Source organism: Lagenorhynchus albirostris, chromosome 2, assembly GCF_949774975.1.
Source record: "Lagenorhynchus albirostris chromosome 2, mLagAlb1.1, whole genome shotgun sequence".
In the NCBI taxonomy this organism is placed as follows: Eukaryota; Metazoa; Chordata; class Mammalia; order Artiodactyla; family Delphinidae; genus Lagenorhynchus; species Lagenorhynchus albirostris.
In genome coordinates, this window is record NC_083096.1 from 157,893,873 (window position 1) to 157,913,883 (window position 20,011).

Here is a 20,011-nt window from a genome sequence, read left to right on the forward strand (position 1 = left end):
TAGAATATGTGTCCTTTGGGGAACGATTTAGTATAGATGATTCAGTAGAGAGGGAGAGAATAAAGGTGCAGGAAAGAAAAGTGGCCTCAAGAATGAAATCCTCAAGGAGACAGAAGAGCTGGATTTGAATGAGCCAGATAGATACACGTAATCATCAGCAGCATTCATATTGACACACATACAGACCCACCACCAACGGTCATGTTAACACATCACATAGACCTAATAGCTGGACTGACACATTCACACACACGGCCCAGTAAGTCACAATAATACACATACAGCCCCCCCAGGATTCACTACACACACACACACACACACACACACACACACACACAAACAGCAGCCACACTGACAAGCCAGATAGACCCACCATCTGTACCCCCTCTCCCAGAGGTGCCCACAGCCCCTTCCGAGGTTTCCCCCTTATAGTCCCCCTCCCACTCCACCCCCCACCCCCAATTCCCAGGCCCTGCCTCTCCCCCGTGACCTTGGGCTGAAGAAGGACAGGGAGAGCTTCATATCCAATGAAAAGGTTTTATTGAGAGAATGAGAAAGTAATCTGAGAGTTGGGGAGGTACATTGACTGCAGGGTCAAGAGAAACAACAGCAAATACAAAATCCCAGCAACAACCTTGGGGTCCCTGACATCTTTGTTCCCTCCCGGCCCACCAACAGCCCTTTGCGAGCAAAAACACCCTCTCCGTCCTGGTCCAGCTGGACATCTTGGTGCATAAGCAGAAGACATTGAAATGAGTCCTCAACTCATTGGGATAAATAAGTTGCACTGAACATTTTAAAACTTTAAATTACAACATAAATAAATAGGGCACAGCAATAGGACTGAAGTGCAGCCTGGATTCAAGTTATCCAATTTGTGTTTATCTTCTCTGTTCCTTGAGGGCCCCTCCTGCCCTCTTCTTTCCAAGAGTGGCAGGGGTCCAAAGAGCCCACTGGGGCCTCCTGCCAGCACCCCTTTTCTGGGGGTAGGAGATTCTGGGATGAAGGGCACCAACTCCTCAGTAGCACCTGGTTTGTTAATTCCTCTCCTGCTGTTAGTAAAAACAGCAAGGCCTTGGCCTCTAGGACCACCCATCACCCTAATGGGCACCCTAATGGGCAGCGCTGGCCCCAAGAACCAGGCTTTTCCATGCAATTTCCTGTCCAAGCCTTTCTCAGCAGTCAAGGGTCAGAAAATTGCACACGCGAGGCAGACGCCTGGGCCCTTATCTACAAACCACCACAGAGGCCACCTCCCCTTACTCCAGCCCAGACCCCTAACTCCAGCCCTTATCTACAAACCACCACAGAGGCCACCTCCCCTTACTCCAGCCCAGACCCCTAACTCATGGGTTTCTGGAGGAATGTACTCTTTCTGGCCTGACTCCAACCCCACCTTTTAATCCTGTCAGGCCCACCCCCAGGAGCAAAGACCTCATTTCAGACCTTGGGAGCCCCTTAGGGATGGGGTGGGGGAAGCAGTTACTTCCGAAGTTTGGCATCCTTCTCCGAAGCCTTGATGTCACCATGCCCACTGCCTGCACTGCTTAGAAACATCTTGTCCAGCCCCTTAAGTGACTCCAGCAAGTAGTTCTGGAAGGCAGTGAGGGCAGCACAGATAGCAGGCCCGCCGAAGCCGTGGGTGATGAGGCTAAAGTGTGTCAGGCAGCTCTGCACTGCGGGCTCCAGGATGAGTGCTGGGCGGGTGTTCCCCAGCGGTGAACGGTCCTGCGCCATCAAGTCTGCAAACTCCTTGCAGATCTGCCTGGTGGGGGAAGGAGGGTCAGAGGTTAGAGGACAAAGGTCTGAGTCCAGGGAAGGACCCACCACATACGGGGTACTTTATATACATTATATATATGATTGCTGACCCAACAGTCTACAAATGATGATCATACCCGTGTTAGAGAAAAGTAAACTAAGGTTCAGAGAAGTTAACTGATTTGCCCAATATCACACACCTAATAAATAGCACATGCCAATACCCTACGATTTCCTTTTCTGTGGATGTCCTGCCCACGTTCCAAGTCCAGCTCAACTCCTACTTTATCCAGGAAACTTGATTCCCTCTCCTACTGCCACCTCCACCCAAAACAGCCAATGCTTCAAGAGGTTTGTCTATGAAATTATTGGGGAACAATCCGGAATCTGCCTTAAATAACTGAAATAATAGCTAGCAGTGAACATGAATCGAGGCCTGGATGCTGTGCGAACCACACTGTATGTATCATCTCACTTAATCCTCAAAACAAATCTATAATGTTATTATCATTCTCATCACATGGAAGAGGAAACTGGGTGGTTTCATACAGGTTAGATGACCTGCCCAAGTGACTAGGCTGGGATTTGATTCCATCTCCAGTATGTGGCTGGATATATGGCTCAGGCAGGAGAATCACTTTGTGTCTCACCTTTGCATCACCAAGGAACCTGGTCAGCATCTTAGACATGACTGGGACCCAGAAAGTGCTTGATGAATTAGCTGATTAATGAGTGAGGTGATCCCTGCCCTAGATATGTTTCTCCAGCTCCAATATGAGCAGCCTCAAAGGCCTCATGAGTCATGGCAGTCCCATGAGTCTGTGATTCCAATTCTGCCTAGGGGACTTGACGAAACCTTGAAGGCGGGAGGATGGAGTTGTGATTTGAAGGACTGTTAGGTGGGGGGACTGGATGGTGTTCTAAGCAGAAGAGCAAGCCCAAGGACAGGAGGGCAGGAGAGAGCAAGTGGGTTAGTTGGAGCAGGTGGAGTTTGTGCAGACCAGATTATGGGGGCCCTCAAAGGAGTCTGGACTTGACAGAATGGTGGTTTTCAAACCCGCCCCCGTGTCTGTCTCTTCTTGCAATGGGACCCTTTCTAAAAACTAAATCTTAATGGAACACCAGTTCATTAAACAGGCCCTGCGGCATCCCTACAGAACCTAGTTTGAAAATCAACTGCAGTAGCAGTGGGAGCCATTGAAGGCTCTTGGGTAGGGATCAGTGCATGGGGGAACAGAGGGGCGCTGGGGTGAACGTCCAGGAGTGAGATTGGGAGACCAGAGTTGAGGTGGCATGTGAGTGGTGGTGAGGGAGGCACCAGTGAGACTTGCAGAGGGGTCAGGTGTGAAGTAAGAACAAAGGGGGGTCAACCCAGGGGTCTGGGTGGGTGTTGGTGCCCTGATGGAGGTCACTGGAGCAGAGGGGCTGATTGGCAAGGCTCAGGCAGGGGGAGCAAGGCCAGAGGACCTCAGACCCATGTCGGGACTGGGGCTGGTGGTGCCCACACGTGGACTTACGTCAGCCTGTCTGTGACACTGTGTTTGCTGATGTGTAGAACCCAGCTATGTTCACATGTATCCATGTGTGCCCTGTCACGTGCACAGCATGGAACCTACGTGTGCCTGTGTGCAGTGCTGCGTGTACCATGTGTACATCACATGCACACGAGTGGTATCCATTGTGCCCATGCTTGGTGTCTGTCTGTGCGTTGCACCAACATGTGCCTGTACACGGCACCCATGGCAGCCGGTGCGTGGCGCTCTCGCTCACTTGGCAGCCAGCAGCATGCTCTTGCGGCTGCGCAGCTCCCCCGGGTCAGCATGCTGACGGCACAGGTACTCGGCAGCCGCCTTGGCTGGGAACTCGGTCTCACAGATGTAGCCAAAGTCTCGGGCCAGGTGTACAGCCTCTCCTAGGAGGGACGGGAGGCAGAGAGATGAGCCGTCGCTACAGCCAGGTGTACCTTTGAGCCTGGAGCATGGCCTTGACACTCCAACCCCTGACCGGGGCCATCCTGCTTCTCTCTATATATCTTTTCTTGATTCCCCTCTCAGCTCTAGACACAACCCCGCTGCCCTCCCTTGGGGCTACCTCAGATGGGCTCTGAGCTAAGGGGTGGGAGCTGAGCCCACCAGTTGTCCCAGAGCCTGAACTCAAGATGATCGAGCTGAGAGTCACCAACCTCCAAGGAAGGGACTCTGACCCCCTCATCTCTTTACCACATCCAAACACTGGGCACTCTTCCCCCCATACACACACACACACACACACACACACACACGCTCTCTACTGCACCAGCACATGCACATGTGTGCTTCCATATACACTTAAAGACTGTACACATATATCACACACACCCCTTACTTATACATGGTGCACAGAGAACACACACATGACTAACACACCCTCCTGCATTAGAGACAGCCACACACAGTCACACTGGATGACACAGGTCCCCTCAGGCCTCACCCTCTACTAGTGAAGTCAGCAGCGTCACATTGGCGGCCTTGCGACGACCAGCTGGCAAATTGAGCCCAATCTTCTCCAGCCGTTCCCGCAGGCACCGGCCCCCATTCTTGGACTTGGCCCTTGCCATGCACACAGAAAGACAGACACACACTATGAAGACAAGATGAAGCATGTATGCTAAGTGACCCAACAGGGCCTTGCTGCCTCCACCAACCCTGCTGAGGCTTGGGTCTGGTCCTGGGGACACTCTGGAGTCTCTATTTACCTGATCCCAATCTCCTAATCTCAGTGGTTTTGCAGCCAAGATGGGAATGGGGGGCCTAGCACGCAGCTCCAGGAACCCCTCACTTCTCCCTAATCCTCTCAATAACAGGGACAGCCCAAGGTGGGGCAGGATGGACCAGCATCTTAGGGTCCTTTTTCCCACCTGAGCACACCAACACAGCTACCCAGGGACACACAGACCCTGAAACACACAGGGAAACACAGACACATGGGGAGACACTGTTACACACACAGCTGCCCAGGGGCACATAGACACATACACAGATGAACGCACACTGAGGGCCAAGAATAGAGACACATACGCCAATAGAGACAGACATACAGACTCAAATACCCAGGGACACAGAGAACATGTTCACACCAAGTCAGGATCCCAGGGACATTTGTACAGACATTCACAGACTCATACAAGCCGCTCTGGGATGCTCAAAGAGACCAGGAATACGGAGATACTCCCACACCTGCACAGACGAAGCCCTACACAAAGGTACAGACAGGTAAACACACATATGTCTAGCTCCACATGCGCATGCAGTCACACACACAACATACACACTCACACAGAGTAGAACACTGTAACCAACACATCTCACTAAAGGTAACACAGGAAACTCACACTCACGGAAACATATACTCCTGGCCACTCCTACACCACATATACACACACATGCACACGTGCACACACACAAACACTATCCTCAAACATATCAAAGCTCATAGCCCTGAAGCAGAAATACCCAGGCACAAGGACACGCACAGAGAGACAGACACAACTATGAAGACAAACCATGCACCCCATGTTCCCCACCCCAAAACACACGCACCAGAGAGGGCTATACTGACACAGGGAATGGGCCTTAGGTCCTCGGGACCCTTTTCCCGAGGGATGGGGTGGAGATGGCCCTCTCCCTTCCCCAGACCCAGCCTTGTCCGTCGTGCCCAATGTGGGTGAGTCCTCCATCCACTCTCTGTACCCAGGCTTCTCTCTACCCGTGACCCCCAAGCCCACAGACCCATGGGAGCTGCTGAGGACCTAGGCCTGCCCAGAGACCATGCACAATCCCCCAGGGAGACTGAGGTGGAGATGACCCTGTGGCCTGGGGTGGGGCCGGCCCCTCTCCGATCCCCTGAGAAAGTCTGAAACGACCACACATTTTAGCTTTGACACTGTGCAGGAAGTTGTGGGCTGGCCTTCCTACCTGCGAAGGACACCACCCAGGAGAGAGGCATTGAGGCACTCGGGAGGTGAGAGTCGCCGCTGGACCTCCCCCACTGTCACCTTGTACTTGGATGTCGAGCTGAGCAGAGAGAGCCGGCCTGGCACGGAGCAGAAGACCTCACTGGGATTCGTGATGCCGCCAACCAAGCTGTCTTTGGCCAATGAGAGGGCCGAAAGGCTGCTGGCTTTGGAGGGGATGGGGACTGTGAAGCAGAAGTAAGAGCAAGGGAGAGAGAGACAACACTGAGCCAGGGACCACCGGACATGGGCACTAGCCAGCTGTGGCATGAGCGCATTGCTGAAGCACCAGCCTATGTGCTGGGCCCCGTTCTAGCATGCTGTGTACACACAGCTGCATCTGTATGTCCCAGCACCTTTTGGAAGGAGGTCCTACTATGCCTGCTCTACAAGGGAAGAGACTGAAGCACAATGAGGTTAACGTGACTCACTCTAGCTCACTCAGCTAATGGGTGGTAGACATTAAACCCTAAGTTCTCTGGCTCTTGAACCCCTGTTCTTTCACTGAGTCAGGCTGGTTCCCTGTTAAAACTCAAACAGCCTCAGCAGTCTTGGAGTTTTGCCATGTGTAATCAGAGAGGGAGTTGGAAATAAGGAAATGGAATATGAGCTGGAGGCAGGATTCCTGGGTCACTGCGGCAGAGCCCAGCCAGATCTGCACAATCACAAGCAATCCTTGATTACCCCCGCTCATTTGTGATCCCCACGTCTTACCCACAACCCCAGATCAGTGAAAAGCCTGGGGGCCTTGGGCTCCCACATCCCAGGGACAGGGAGGTTATGGCCCCATTAGGCCTCCAGCCCTGGCCCCTTTCCTGCCAAGTCTCTCTGGGATGCTCAAGGAGACCAAGAATGAAGAGACACACTCTATCACCCCCTCCCCCAAATGCTTTCTAATTATCTACTAATATCTATGAAGGACAGGGAAGGAAATCGGAGAAGTTTATTTTTTAACACCCATTTGGACACTCTTGGCTCTAAAAGAAAGTTCTTCCTGCAGTCTAACCTCCATTCTCCTGCTAAGCCTCAGGGGGAAAGGAGAATGACTGAGGCACTTGCTTCCCCTTGGGCTTCTCTTCTTCCAAGGAAGTGAGAGCCTTGGTAGAAAAGGCAGGCCTTGTGTGTTGGGGAGGGGGATCAAGTGGGGAGCCTGAGGCCAACAGTCACTGAGCACTCACCATACAGATAACCTCACTGAATCCTCAGAACAACCCACCAGGGGGGCTATGTTATTATTCCCCTTTTACAGATGAGGAGACTGAAGCCCAGAGGGGTGAAGTAATGTGGCTGAGATCACACAGCTGGTAGACTTAGTACCAGTAGCAAGCCCTGGACTATGGTATCAAAGGCAGCACTTGGCCCTCCAGTCATTTGGCAAATATTTGCTGAGCACCTGTGTGCCAGGGACCGTGCTAGGCCCTGGGAAGGCAGAGGTAAGCAAAGCTGGCCCAGTCCCTGGCCTGGCAGAGCCCCTCCAGCTTTTCCCTCTCTGGAGGCACATTCAAACCCTCCATCCCATCGCCCAGCTAGAAACCTCAGTGAGGCCCTCCACGCTGCCCTCTCCCACCACATCCCATCCATCACCACGTACTAGGGCTTTCTTTTCTCCACGTGCCCTGGATGCAGCCGCTTCTCCAGGTGTACAGGGACGCTCACTCATTTCCCACCTGAATTTCTGCCCAGCCCCTGCTCCAGAGGGATCTTTCTGAAACACCCATCACTCCCCAGCCTGGAACCCGTCAGTGCCTGAGAATTAAATTCCAGCTCCATAGCTGAGCAGAATGCTGCCTACCCTTCAGTGAGTGCCAACTATATACCAAGTGCTTCACATTAACAGCTCTGTGGAGATGCTATTTTCTGTCCCCATTTCAAGATGAAGAAACTAAAAGTTCAAAGAAGTTAAGATAGTACAGCCATAAGGAGCAGACATGGGTCTTGACCTCTGACAATGGACTTTAAAGTTCACATTCTTAATTGTCATAATGTCCTCCTTCACCCTCCTTTGTGGTCCGGCCCTGCCTACCCCTTTTGCCTGGTCCTCCATCTGCCCTTTAGGCTCTTGACCCACACTGACCAATACAAATATACTGTAAGCCACATATATAAATTTATATTTTCTGGTAGCTCTATTTTTAAAAAGTAAGAAACATGTTAATACCAATTTTAATATATTTTACTTACCCCGTATATAAAAATATTATCGGGACTTCCCTGGTGGCACAGTGGTTAAGAATACACCTGCCCATGCAGGGGACACGGGTTCGAGCCCTGGTCCAGGAAGATCCCACATGCCGTGGAGCAACTAAGCCATAACTACTAAGCCAGTGCTCTAGAGCCTGCGAGGCACAACTACTGAAGCCCGTGCGCCTAGAGCCCATGCTCCACAACAAGAGGAGCCACCGCAGTGAGAAGCCCGCGCACTGCAACGAAGAGTAGCCCCTGCTCACCGCAACTAGGGAAAGCCTGCATGCAGCAACAAAGACCCAACACAGCCAAAAAAAATAATAATAAAAATTAAATTTTTTTAAATAAATAAAAAATAAAAATATTATCACTGAAACATACAATCAATATTTTAAAAATTATTAATGAGCTATTTTTTTGTAATTTATTTTATTTTTGGCTGCGTTGGGTCTTCATTGCTGCTCGTGGGCTTTTCTCTGTTTGTGGCGAGCGGGGGCTACTCTTTGTTGCTGTGTGCGAGCTTCTCATTGCGGTGGCTTCTCTTGTTGTGGAGCACGGGCTCTAGGTGCGCGGGCTTCAGAAGTTGTGGCTCGTGGGCTCTAGAGCACAGGCTCAGTAGTTGTGGTGCACGGGCTTAGTTTCTCCGCAGCATGTGGGATCTTCCTGGACCAGGGCTTGAACCCATGCCCCATGCATTGGCAGGCGGATTCTCAACCACTGCGCCACCAGGGAATCCCTTAATGAGCTATTTTACATTCTTTTCTTGTACTTGGTCTTCAAAATTCAACACGTATTTTACAGTTATAGCCCATCCTAATTCAGACTAGCCACATTTCAAGTGCTCAATAGCCACATGTGGCCCGTGGCTCCCACAGTGGACAGCACAGTTCTAGACTTCAAAGTGGGGAGCACAGGAGTTAACATAAGTAACTGCGATGTGGGAGACCTGCTACTTGGCCGAGTGTTACCATGCAGGATACACCAACATTGCTGGAACTCTTGGTTTGTTTTGTTTTTGTTTTTGTTTTTGCTGGTGAGACAAGGATTTGAGATTTCTAGGTGAAATCTCTGGATTTTTACTTTATTATTATTATTTTTTGACTGCGCTGTGCAGCTTTTGGGATCTTAGTTCCCCGACCAGGGATTGAACCCATGCGCCCTGCAATGGAAGCATCCTAACCACTGGACCGCCAGGGAAGTCCCTGGATTTTTAAACATTGGCAACTGATTCAAAAATTTAAAAACCCAGGACAGGTCACATGGAACGTGTGAAGCACCACCTGGGATGCGAGACGACTAGCTCACCGGCGTGTGGGCTCTTTAAGCCCCGCAGAACTGCTTGCTGTCTGTCTCAGGCGCCCTTCTCCATTTTACTAAGCAGGGCCTCCTCCTTCTCAAGCCTCAGTCCGGGCACCACCCCCAATGCAAAGCTTCCTAAGCCCTCACCCCCTGCTCCTTTTCACCCTCTGTCGCTGTCCTTACCACACTGAACCTCATGTCTGTTTCCTCCTCTGTCTTCCCCACCAACTGGGAGTGCCTGAGAGCAGAGTCTTGGCACAAGGGGGTGTCAGTGAATGTAGAATAAATGAGGGAAGCAAGGGCCCTTGAAACATGGAATGGGAGAAAGTGTGAAGACTCACAGCCAATATATGCACGGGGTGGGGGTAGGGGAGGGTCGGAAAGGGAACCTCATTCCTTTTTTAGCAATTGATGGTAAAACTGCCCTTCCGCCCTGGGTCGTCCCTATTCAGGCACCAGGGAAGGGCCAACAGGCCATGGATGGGGCTGAGTGGGAGAAGTGAAGAGGTGGGGGGAGGTGGAGAGAGTAGCAGCACACGCCCTACCCCAGGCAAGTTCCCTGTCCCCAGAGCCGGGCCAAAACAAGGGTGAGGCAGGGGAGGCGCTTGTCGTGGGTGCAAGATTTAAGGAGGCAGCAAAAAACTCAGCAATCAAGGCAAACAGTATTTTAATGCAATATTTTTAAAAGTAAAAATTAATGTAAAAATGCACGGTGACAAAATATCAATAATTTAAATAGAAGCAGGCTCTGATCCTGCTCTTACACGACCCTGCCTCACTCCCCTCATCCTAATCCCAGCCTCCGCCTCAGAGTGAGGAGCAAGAATGTCCTGACCCAACAGACACACTGACATTGGACACGCAATAGCAGTCATGCCACCCCCCACCCCAGTGTCTCCCAGGCCTCTGCACGGGCTCCCTCATCACCTGTGTCCCTCTGCCTTGAGGGGACTTTCTGGGGTGATGGAACCATTCTCTAACATATTTCATATCTTGACTATATGTTTACATTTGTCAAAATTCATAGAAATGCACATCTAAAAAGGATGAACTGTACTATACATAAATTATACCTCATGCTCGACTTAAAAAACTAAAACTAGGAATTAACAAATTAACAAGAAGGGCAAAGTGACTGTCCTCTCTCCCATGACTCCTAGCCAGAGGGAATGGTCAGAGGAACAGAAGATTCTTCTCTCCCCCAGCAGCCACCTCTATCCAGCTTTTATTAAAATCTGGGGACCCCTGAGGCCAGGCACTGTGAGAGAGGAGAGAGACCAAAGCTGGGTGAAGCTGTTTGCGCATGTACAAACAGGGACATATGTGAGCACACGTGTCACACAAACATCTATACATAAAAACTACATGCCCTGCCATAGGGCACTGAGGGTGAGACTGTGCATATGCACACTTACTCAACAACAAATACCGAGCCCCAGCTATATACACATGGGCTCTGCCCGACTGTTGCAAGAATGTGGCAACGTGCATAAGGATATCTGCAAGTGCTTTTGCTCCTGCTGATATATCTAAACATAGAGTATATGCCAGATTTATGCAAACATAGGTGTGGCTAATGTAGCACATGACAGGTGGACACGTGTTTGTGTATACGAATTACAGACTTTGTTGCTTTCCCCACTTGTCTGTACCCTTTTCCTCAGCTTCTTCCTTCAAAAATGACAGAGGTCTGGAGGCCAGGGTTAGGGAAGCAGGTAGCCTGGGACAGGAGCAGTCATGAAGGTGGGAATTAACTAGCACGGATTGCAAAGCAGGGACCAGTGTTTGTCTCCCACACCACAGTGTCCTAAAGCTGAAGTGGTCTACCCATGGTGTCCCCCTGGTCGTGAACGCAGAAGCCATTCACATGTACACACTCCTACAGACATAGGAATGTCCTACAGACAGAGCTCCTAGTTAGCCAATCTATCAGACAAGACTCTCTCACACACACAAGTCTACACACTCTGTCCACAGGTGGTAGATATGGTCTGACCACTGATTCTGGGGAGTGTGCAATAGACTCTGTTGGAAAGTTGGTTAAAATTGCAAGTCTTTCTAGAAGAAAATACAGGAGAACAATCTTCATGACCTTGGGTTAGGCAAAGAGTTCCTAATATAACACCAAAAGCATGATCCATAAAAGAAAATAATGATAAACTGGATTTCATCAAAATCAAAAACTTTTGCACCTGAGAAGACACTATTAAGAAAATGAAAAGACAAGCCATAGACTTGAAGAAAATATTTGCAAATCCTATATCTTATCAGGGATGTGTATCCAGAATACATAAAGAATTCTTATAATCCAATAGTAAGATACACAACCCAATTAGAAGATGTTCAAACTATGTGAGTAGATACACAACCCAATTAGAAGATGTTCAAACTATGTGAGTAGATACACAACCCAATTAGAAGATGTTCAAACTATGTGAGTAGATACACAACCCAATTAGAAGATGTTCAAACTATGTGAGTAGATACACAACCCAATTAGAAGATGTTCAAACTATGTGAGTAGATACACAACCCAATTAGAAGATGTTCAAACTATGTGAGTAGATACACAACCCAATTAGAAGATGTTCAAACTATGTGAGTAGATACACAACCCAATTAGAAGATGTTCAAACTATGTGAGTAGATACACAACCCAATTAGAAGATGTTCAAACTATGTGAGTAGATACACAACCCAATTAGAAAGTGTTCAAACTATGTGAGTAGATACACAACCCAATTAGATGATGTTCAAACTATGTGAGTAGATACACAACCCAATTAGAAGATGTTCAAACTATGTGAGTAGATACACAACCCAATTAGAAGATGTTCAAACTATGTGAGTAGATACACAACCCAATTAGAAGATGTTCAAACTATGTGAGTAGATACACAACCCAATTAGAAGATGTTCAAACTATGTGAGTAGATACACAACCCAATTAGAAGATGTTCAAACTATGTGAGTAGATACACAACCCAATTAGAAGATGTTCAAATTATGTGAGTAGATACACAACCCAATTAGAAGATGTTCAAACTATGTGAGTAGATACACAACCCAATTAGAAAGTGTTCAAACTATGTGAGTAGATACACAACCCAATTAGAAAGTGTTCAAACTATGTGAGTAGATATACAACCCAATTAGAAAGTGTTCAAACTATGTGAGTAGATACACAACCCAATTAGAAGATGTTCAAACTATGTGAGTAGACATTTCACTTAAAATGATATATGAATGGCTAGTAAGCACATGGAAAAGTGCTCAGCATCATTGGTCATTAGGAAAATGCAAATTAAAAGGATACTGAGGTACCATCAGGAAGGCTATAATCAAAAGGAGACATATGTGCAAGTGCAGATGACAATGTGGAGAAACTGGAACTCTCACACTTTCTTGGTGGGAATGTAAAACAGTACAGCCACTTTAGAAAACAGCTTGGGAGTTTCTTTAAAAAATTAAAGACAAACTTACCATAAAATCCAGACATTCCACTCCTAGGAGTTCAAGAGCGGTGAAAACGTATGTCCACACAAAGACATGCGTGTAAATGATCATAGCAGCATTATTTATCCTAGCCAAAAAGTGGAAACAACCCCAGTGTCCATCAACTGCTAAATGAATAAACAAAATGTGTTACATCCACACGATGGAGTACTACTAACCAATAAAAAAGGAATGACCTACTGATACAGCCTACAACACAGATGAACCTCAAACACATTATAAGTATAAGAAGCTAGATGCAAAAGTCAGCATACTTATATGTTCCATTTATATAACATGTCCAGTATGTGCAAACGTATAGACAGAAAGCAGATCAGGGGTTGCCTAAGGCCTGGAGTGGGAATTAATTACAACTGGGAATGGAGGAACTTTGGGGGGTGTTGGAAATGTCTTAAAACAGACTGTGGTAATGGTTACACAACTCCATACATTTACTAAAAATCATCGAACTGTACTTTTCCAATGGGTGAATTTCAGGTATGTACATTTTACTTCAATCAATCAGTTAAAGAAATGAAGTTCCAGGGCCACAATTCCAGGGATTCTCATTCAGTAGATGCGAAATGGTGCCCAGGAAATCTGCATTTTTTAACAAGCACCCCTGGGGATTTGATGCATGTGGTTCCTTAGACCACACTTAAGGTACCACTTAAGGTCCAAAGCCTGGGGGGAAGGGGCAGCAGGAGGAAGGCAGACAGGAGGGGTCGTGACCCTCCTCCCAGCCCACTTGAGTCCCCTCATCTCCCCAGTGGGACCTGCTGGTTAAGTTTCCTTCTCACCAACTGCTAGAGGGTTTCTTTTATTTTTTTAATTGAGGTATAGTTGATGTACAACATTATATAAGTTGCAAGTGTACAACATAATGATTGACAATTTTTAAAGATATATTCCACTTATAGTTATTATAAAATAACGGCTATGTTCCCTGTGTTGTACAACATATCCTTGTACCTTATTTACTTTATACATAGTAAGTTTGTACCTCTTAATCCCCTACTCCTACCCTCCCCCTCCCCTCTTCCCTCTCCCCTAGAGGGTTTCTTTTAAATATAACTGCTACCGTTCACTGCCCTGCTCTATGCTGCCCTCAGGTACAGTCCCCAGTCTATCTGCATGGGCACCAGTTTTTTTGTCTCATTCTGGGGCCAATGGTAGCCTGGGAGGCAAGTGAGGCAGGGTTGTAGAAGTGCAGGGTCAGATTCCATCTTTACGTAAATTTTGATATTTCGTTTATTGTGGATATTTTTTGCATTAAAAAATTTTAAACATATTGCACTAAGATGTATCATTTACCTTGATTACTGAGCTTTTAGGCGCCCTCCTAAATCTTGCCTCAAGTGAGTTCCTCACTTACCTCACCCCAGTCCTGGCCCTGCTTGTAGATTCACTTGGAAGCCCAGAAACTCCCCATCTCCCTTTTCTTTCCCCAGATCCAGGGAGAGCAGAGAACTTACATCATCCCCTGCCCTGAGACTGGACAACAGAGCCCAGCAGAGAGGGATTCCCCACCCGCAATTAGGCAACTACCCACTTTCCTCGGAGGAAAGGAGGATTATCTCAATTCTCATCCCCAAACCACTCCCCTCCAGCTGCGACTGTATAGCCTGAAACCCACGGAGATTTTTAACCTTTTTAAACCTGTCTGGCTTTCCAAAGAGAGGGCATAGGCACGTGCTGTTCCTAGTGGAGCGGAAGTAGCTCGGCCCTTTGTGCACCCCCTCTCCAAATGCACTCAGACTTCCAAACCGTTCATTCAACAAATCTGAACACCTACTGAGCCCCCTGCTGCCTCTCCCTCAGGAAGCCTCCCAAGTTCAGGCACTCACTGCTCCTCTTCTGAGCTCCCACTACAAGGCATACAGACCCTGTTCACTGCCTTTCTTGGCTGGCAAATATTCCTGTCCATGTCTGTCTCTCAGGCCAGTCCCGCCTGCTTTCTGTGCCCCTAGGACAAGTCACGAAACTGAAAGTGACAAATGTGGGCAGAAAATTGAGGGCTCCCCACTTCCCTTCGGGTCAGCCTCAGCCCCATCTGCCATCCTTGCCCCGGCAGCCCTGGCTACAACGGGCTGCCGACCTGAAGTGTGTGGTGGGGCGGGGACTTCGCCTCCCCTCCCCTGCCTGGAGTAGTGAAGATTTTACAACCTCCCTGGACGCACTGTCGAAGTCGAGACCCGAGGCCTCCCTGCGGTAGCAAGGCTGCTTCTGGTGTAGGGCTGGGGCCGCCTCCCTTTCACAGCCTAGGACTCCAACCGCCCGTGACACAGCTGCCCCTCCCGCCAGGGCCGGGAGGAGCTGGAGGAATGAATCCTTTGCTTCAGCTAGCCAAGAACGACCTTCTATAATTCCAGGGTCCGGGTCTGAGTGGGATGGTCCTCCACCGCCCCTGGCAGGTGCCGGAGGACTTCAGGACTCGACCGGGGCTCCCGATGCCTTCAGAAGGCCTAAGGGCGAAGAAGGACGCTAATCAATTGCGCCCAAGTGGCTGGCGGTGTGGCCGGAGTTCCGCAGTGACTGCGGAGGGCCCGAACGAAAATTACCCGCCGCGTGGGGCGTGGAGGCTCCAGGGCGCAGGGCTCCAACCGGGCCACCTGCTTAGCCACAGCTGGGTCGCCCGCCCACGCACCCCGCCCCGAGGTCCGGACCTCACAGATCGGCTCTGCCGCAATGACCCTCTCTCCTCCTCAAAGGCTCGCCAGGCCAGCCGAAGGACAAGCTCGCGACTCAGGAACCAGCCTATTCCTTCCGTTGGGAGCCCCGGCTCTCATCCCTCCCCCTTTGCTGCATTGCTCCGGGCTGTGACTCGACGTCCGGGTTGGGGCCCTCAGGACGCAGTCCCCAGCTCAGGTCGCCGGGCTCCACTGGGCCACCGACGGGCTGACGCTGGTGTCCGGCCGGTGTGCACGCCCGCGTCGGCGACATCCCGAACAGCACCAGCGCCCACATCCATCCCCCACCCGCTGGAGCCCGTGTGCAGCACTTGGACAGTCCCGGCTGCACTCACTGTGTTCTTTGGGGATCCCGGCGCACCCCTAGGACCCGGGATTTATGAAAGCTGATGTCCTTTGAGAGAAACTAACTCGAGGCAATTTTGGTTCCTTCTTGGTAGCCAGTCTTTTGTCCTGGCTCTGGCCAGGGGATTGGGGTTTAAGGTACTCAGAGCCCCACCTGGTCCTTCTACCCTTCCCCAGGGCAGAAATCCCCAAGCTCCTTCCCAAAATGCAAGGTCCTGGCCTCCCTGAGGGAGTCAGTGAGCCCGAGCCCCCGTAGCCTTTGGAGCCCGGGCAGGAGTCAGAACTGGGGACCAAGACCATGGTTGAATCTCTGGGTGGACAGCACAGCGGCAGGCTCTTGCCGCTGCAGACCAAGCTCTCCCTTCTGTCCGTTTCCAAATAATCCACTAAAGCAAGACAGCGGCCGCCAGCAAAGAGCTGGCTCTGAGTGTACACCTGCCCGGACTGCAGGCAGCCTCCCCAAACCCCCAGCTCCAGGTAACAGCCCCAATACCTGGAGCTCCCTTCTCCCAAGTTCTGGGAGGCCTGTCTCCTCATCTTCCCCACAGGTACACCAGGTGGTCCAGCTAACTCCCAGCCCCAGGTAACTCAGCCTCAACTTTTGAAATCCAGCTCCCCCCACCCCACCTCCCCGGGACTCAAGGAGGGCAAACAGAGCCCAGGCTTGAATTCACTCGTTTGAAAAACAACTTGAGCCAATCCCGGCTCAAACGCTTGCCCCGGGTACAGCGGGCTTGTCTGTGCCTCCATATTCCTCTCTGCACCTGCCCCAAATTTATCCCTGGGCCTCTCTGAATCTCTGTCTTTCTCACCTTTCCCTGTCACAGTCAGAACTCACAGGCCCGAAAATCCACTGGAGGGCAAACCCCTGGCTTTTCCAAGGGCAGAGAGACACAAACATCCTGAAAATACACAGGGAGCAACCCTACGTGCTTAAAGATCTTCAGTGCCAAAGAACAAATTCTGGGATACAACAGGGACCCTGACCCCCAAACACGTGGAAATTACACCAACATAACAGACACACGTCACACACTCACAGCAAGAGACACCAAGAAATACTGGGAAAGCAACAGAGAGACATGTACAGGATCCCAAACTCACATAGACACCAACGCCCAAGCCCTGACCCTGCTGCACACAGCCCGACACAATAGTCACACGCCAGCTCCCCTATTCCTAAACTGCTGAAAGAGGTTCCCAAATGGAGAAAACATTCCCTAGGGAAACCTCAAGGTCCCCAAGGCCCTGCTAGGAAGGGAGGGGCAGAAAGCACCAGACAGGCTAGGAAATGGTAAGGCTTGGTAAAGTGGAAATCATTTAACGACATCCATGGGAATAGCACTCCCATTAACACCTCTTAAGAAACAGAGAAGTGGTTTAACTCGTTTTGCAAATTAACTCCAGATCCAAAAGAGTGCCCTTGCCTTGGTAAAGAGTGAGCTTGGCGACGCACAGGAGGGACGCGCCACAGGGGAAGAAACTGGGTCTGTGTGTCGGGGCCTGCACCATTTCGCCCGGTTCTGCCCTGGCAGATGCACGCCATTCCTTACCTTTCTTGATCACGGACTGGTCCAGGAGGCTCATTCCCGGCTCGTCCATGGCCTGCAAATAGGACAGGGTGGTGGTAAGGGCGCTTGTAGATCTAGTCTCCTTTCGCTTCCCAAGCCCCTGCTGTCCCCGGTCCCTGTCCTGTCTGCTTCACCCAACGCGCACCACCCGTCGCCTGCGGCCGGCGACGGGCGGGACCAGGATTCACCGGCGCTCCACCATTTGCAGCTGAGTTGGAGCGCTGGGTGCCTCGCCATGCCGTGCAAAAAGGGCATTTTGGAACCTTAGACAGGCAACTCCTCCGCTTCGCTTCGCTCCAGGTACAGGCTGCTCCAGTAGACCGCGACTGGGCATAGGTTCCCTACGTTGCCCAGCGGAGAGGGACAAAGGTGGTTCGGCCTCTGCCCATTTACTCGGCGAAGGGTCGCCGCCATCCAGGCACCTGCTCACGGACTCAGCGTCAGGCCGCCCGAAAGGCCAGGCAGCGTCTAACTCAGGACGTGGGACGCATCCTGGGAGTCACGAGCAAGAAGTGGCAGGCTGGGAGAAAAGTCGGGTTCCTGCATTGGTCACTCTTTGCCTCCAGCCAGGTCCTAAGTCACCGCAGCGGATGCTGGCCCATCCCGGACCCTTCGGGCCTCACCTGCAGGTCCTCCAGGCCCGGCGGCACCGCCAGCCCGGGAAGGCCGAGGGGCGCGTCGGCCAGGCTGTGCGCGCTGTCTGCCAGGCCGTGCAGGAGCCGCGGCACAGCGGCGGTGTAGTCGCGGCGCGGGTCGAGGCCCAGGGCGCGGGCGGGAGGCGCCAGCAGGCCGGGCGGCTCGTCGTGGGCGCGGGCGGCGGCGCGGGGCGCGGCCCAGGCAGCCTGCGGAGGCTGAGGCTGTGCCAGGGGCGCCAGGCCACCGTACGGGTCTCCGGCCAGGTGGGGAAAGGCGGCGGCGGCGTCGGACGCCTGGCCGTAGGGCAGTGGCGGCTGCGGGTAGGGCGGCGGGAAGTAGGGCGGCTGGAAGTCAGCGGCGGCGGCGGCGGTCGGCGTGTGGCAGAGCTGCGGCGCCGGCCCGTAGGCCGCTTGGGGCAGCGACGACAGGCGGGCCCCGCTAGCCGCTGCGCCCAGCCCGTCGGGGCGCTCCTGGGGAAGAAAAGGGGCGCGTTAGGCGACCCATTGGCAGCTGAAAGGACCCGGCCCGAAAGGACCCTCCTCAGCTCCCGAGGGGCCAGCTGCCGTCCTGCCCGCTTCCCGAGGCCCGAGGTCTATCTCTGAATGACCCGTGGGCGCGGGAGCCTTGGGCTGGGGACAGCGGTCTCCGGCGCGCACAGTTCTCAGCGGGCGGAGTCGCTGTGGCCCCCTCCCTCCGAAATTTCGTTGGAGGAGGAGGTTCGGAAGGTCCAGCATTCAGACTCCCGGATCCCCGGCCCGGTACGCCCCGGTGTCCCCGGGCCCGAGACTACTCACCATGGCGGAGTAAGTGTGCACCAGCATGGGGCGGGCAGCGCGGGGCGCGAGGCGTGGCGGCGGTGGAGCCCTCGCCCGACGGCGAGCTCTGCGGGAAGAGGTGCTGGGAGCCTGCACGGCCCGCGGGGGGTCACTTTGCGGTGGCGGGGTGCAACCTAGCCCGGAGCCCAATAGGCATCGGGTTCTCAGCAGTGGGCGCCCCCGGGCGGGTCCATGGGGGCGGGATGTAGGCCGGACGGGCGCTGATCACACTTGGAAAAGTCGGTCAACGGGCGCCCAGCGCCCGCCCTTCTTCCTCTGAACGCAGCTTGCTCCATGCACTCCAGTTATAGTGGCGGGGGCGCGCCGGGCCTCCGGGGGCGCGCATTAAAGAGATACGCTAGGGCCGCTTTCTTCCAGCTCCCCAGCGACAGCCCAAGAGAAGGCGTAGCTTTGGCGCAACTCCCTGGGAAGGATAGAGGGTTGTGATTCCAACCCGCGCTTGTCTGATCGCTTTCTAGGCTCGAAGCTCCCAGTCACCTTGAAACAGAGAAGGATTCGAGGCTGGGACATAAGGGCCCTAGTTTGCTATCGGTTCTATTGCACCTTTGCCTTTGAGCAAAGCACTACTCCTCCTCGGCCTCAGCTCCCCTGTCTGTAAAATGGGTATCAGTCCTTTCTCTAACCGCCTCACCGGGTTATGGATGAGGTGGGCAGTCTTGAAGGTGGAAGAAGTTTGTGAGCTGCAGACTCAAGCCTGCTGGCTCATGTGCACACATTTGTCAGTACCTGTGTGTGTGTGTGTGTGTGTGTGTGTGTGTGTGTGTGTGAGTTGGGGGCCATCACAGCCTCTCTGCACGTTTCTGGATCAAAGCCCCTCTGAGGGTGCTTACTTCACTCAGGCTTCTCCCAGCTGGTAACTCCCAGTGCCAAGCCAGGGTCTGAGGAAGTTGGAGACACAAACTGGCCCGACAGAGAGAGTTGCCTGACACTGGGGTTGGGCATCATGAGTTCCACCTGAGAAGGGCTCAAGATATTTCTGAAGCCATGAGGGCCTGGGCTGACTGAGTGTGGGCTCCCAGAGGATGTTGAGTGAAGCTGTGTGTAACTGACATCATGTGGACCGTGTGCTCTCATCACACTAACATGCACAGGCTGTGTGTTTGTGTGTTACCATGGCAGGGACTGGCTGGCTCTCAAGCATGTTCCACTTCCTGCAGTCACTCTATCTTTCTTTCCTTCAAAACCCAACCCTCCCTTCCTAAG

The 20,011-nt window shown here is 51.9% G+C and overlaps 2 protein-coding genes across 3 annotated transcripts in view; one reads left to right on the forward strand and one right to left on the reverse strand.

The window, feature by feature from the left end:
- Window positions 1–523: 523 nt before the first annotated feature.
- Window positions 524–19,076, reverse strand: TFAP2E (transcription factor AP-2 epsilon). 2 transcript variants are annotated; one of them, XM_060140579.1, is made up of 8 exons: window positions 18,767–19,076; window positions 17,960–18,442; window positions 17,319–17,370; window positions 5,715–5,937; window positions 4,231–4,349; window positions 3,532–3,673; window positions 1,318–1,765; window positions 524–1,253 (listed from the first exon to the last, which is right to left on the reverse strand). In XM_060140579.1, the coding sequence occupies exons 1-7, from the start codon at window positions 18,791–18,793 to the stop codon at window positions 1,483–1,485; spliced, it is 1,329 nt and encodes a 442-aa protein (XP_059996562.1). In that variant the 5' UTR covers window positions 18,794–19,076; the 3' UTR covers window positions 524–1,253; window positions 1,318–1,482. The 2 variants fall into 2 exon arrangements, with proteins under 2 accessions (XP_059996562.1, XP_059996563.1); XM_060140580.1 differs by lacking the exon at window positions 5,715–5,937 and having other exon boundaries at window positions 4,231–4,380.
- The window catches only part of KIAA0319L (KIAA0319 like), a 125,597-nt gene continuing 124,159 nt past the window's right edge, over window positions 18,574–20,011 (forward strand). The window contains exon 1 of the mRNA XM_060140572.1: window positions 18,574–18,775. Within this exon, the coding sequence (XP_059996555.1) occupies window positions 18,768–18,775 (8 nt within the window). The 5' untranslated portion in view covers window positions 18,574–18,767. The remainder of the gene's footprint in view (window positions 18,776–20,011) is intronic.

Coding starts and splice junctions, on each gene's coding strand:
- TFAP2E (XM_060140579.1), bottom strand. CDS start 18,793: ATGCTGGTGCACACTTACTCCGCCATG. Junction 17,371..17,959: donor CGGGCCTGGAGGACCTGCAG/GTGAGGCCCGAA, acceptor TCCTATTTGCAG/GCCATGGACGAGCCGGGAAT. Junction 5,938..17,318: donor CCAGTCCGTGATCAAGAAAG/GTAAGGAATGGC, acceptor TCTGCTTCACAG/TCCCCATCCCCTCCAAAGCC.